The sequence below is a fragment of the Rutidosis leptorrhynchoides genome, chromosome 1 (genome assembly GCF_046630445.1).
Source record: "Rutidosis leptorrhynchoides isolate AG116_Rl617_1_P2 chromosome 1, CSIRO_AGI_Rlap_v1, whole genome shotgun sequence".
NCBI classification, from domain to species: domain Eukaryota; kingdom Viridiplantae; phylum Streptophyta; class Magnoliopsida; order Asterales; family Asteraceae; genus Rutidosis; species Rutidosis leptorrhynchoides.
Window position 1 is genome coordinate 679,747,106 of NC_092333.1, and position 1,840 is coordinate 679,748,945.

The following is a 1,840-nucleotide window of genomic DNA, read 5'->3' on the forward strand; positions in this document are numbered from 1 at the left end:
TATTATCTTCCACAACATGATAAGCACTTTCATCCACAAAATCGAGCTTTAAGTAGAAACTATCATCTACCATATCAAGATTTGCTAATATTGAACCGGTAGTGTCAGAGATGCAATAACGAGAATTCTTAAAATTTACACCGTAGCCATTTTTGGTCATTTTTGTAACACTTAACAAGTTTTGATCAAGGTCGGGAATATATAAGACATCAGAAATATATTTGGTACCTTGCTTTGTTTTAAACGCAATGGTGTCTCTCCCTTTAGCTTGAACAATTCTTCCATCTCCGAGCTTCACTTTAGTATTGATTTTAGTATCAAGATTACAAAAGTATGACAGCTCTGGAGTCATATGGCTAGTGCACCCACTATCAAGAAGCCATGTAAGTCTTCTTGAACTTTTATCGACATGTGAGACCATGAACAAGTGTTCATTTTCCTCCTGATTTTCCTAGTGAAATTTGCCAACTGAAGTTCCTTTGTTTGGCCTTGATTTTTCTTTGCTCTACAATATCTTTCAATATGTCCAAACTTTTTGCAAAAATTGCACTTAAAGTTTGGATTATCTTTGAACCAACAATCAACTTCTTGATGATTTGTATTTTGACAAACTTTACATGGAGGGAAAGTTTTTTTCTTTGATGTTGAAGAGGAGCTTCGTGAGTTTGAACTTTTATTTCCTTTATAATTTCCTTTCTTATATGTATTTTGTCTTGAATTCCCAGCCTTGTTATTTTTGAAAGAAGCTTGAAAAGCACCTTCAACCTTTTCTTCGGATCTCATAGAGACCCTCTGTTCTTGTGCTTGAAGCTTACTGGTTAGTTCAGAAACCGTAAGCATGCTAATATCACAAGATTCTTCTATTGCGGAAATTTTGGCTTCAAACTTTTGAGGGACACTTATCATTATCTTCTCCACCACTTTCTGGTCTGAAATCTTATCACCATGAAGTCTAATCTGATTAACAACATCCATTATTCGCGATGAATAATCTTTCACGAGTTCATCATCGTTCATTTTCAACAATTCAAACTCTCGTCTGAGAGTCAATAATCTGACAGCTTTTACTCTATCAGAACCTTCATAGGTATCTTGGATTTTATCCCACACAGCTTTTGGTGTGTCCAAGTCCATTATTGAGGTGAAAATTTGATCAGCAAGTCCTGAATGTAAACAGGTAAGTGCCTTATCTTTCTTCAGCAACTCTTCTTCATAATTTTTTAGTTGAGCAACAGTTGGGTTTGCTCTGAGTGCTGGAGGATCTTCATCAGTCTCTATAACTTTCCATAAACCTTGAGACTTCAAATATGTCTTCATCTTTACTGCCTAAATATGATAGTGCAACCCATTAAATGTTGGAATTGCTGGAGCAGTTGAACTAGATGCCATATCTAGTCTAAAATTGTATTATCGTGAATATAACAGCCCCTTAAGAAGAAAGCTCTGATACCACTGTAAATGTTCAAGAATAGAATAGAATTCTACACTTGAAAGATTAAAATAGCAAGACTTTGTTGCTAAAGATTAAAATAGCAAGACTTTGTTGCTAAGTAGATTAGAATAAATAATGAAAGTGTAGAATAGAAATACTTAGAAGATTGAGTGCATTATTTGAAGATTTGTTATCTTATACAACTTTTGATTACAACTCCTATTTATAGGCTACAAAAAACTAACTTTCTTAACCTCTAAGAAAACTTAATAGGTAAGTATCACGAATATCGATAATTACTTAACAACTAAGGATACTAAAATATCTATGTATCCTTAATGGATAAGAATACTTAATGGTTAAGTATCCTTAATGGATAAGAATACTTAAAGACTAAGAATACTTAAT

General features: G+C 33.4%; 1 protein-coding gene across 1 annotated transcript; it reads right to left on the reverse strand.

Moving 5' to 3' along the window:
- Positions 1-348: 348 nt before the first annotated feature.
- Positions 349-1,317, reverse strand: LOC139851738 (uncharacterized). Its single transcript, XM_071840899.1, has one exon. It carries the CDS (start codon positions 1,315-1,317, stop codon positions 349-351), a length of 969 nt encoding a protein of 322 aa, XP_071697000.1.
- Positions 1,318-1,840: the final 523 nt, after the last annotated feature.

What these genes read in the sequence shown, in the direction of transcription:
- LOC139851738 (XM_071840899.1), bottom strand. Translation starts at nt 1,317, where the DNA reads ATGAAGACATATTTGAAGTCTCAAGGTTTATGGAAAGTTATAGAGACT.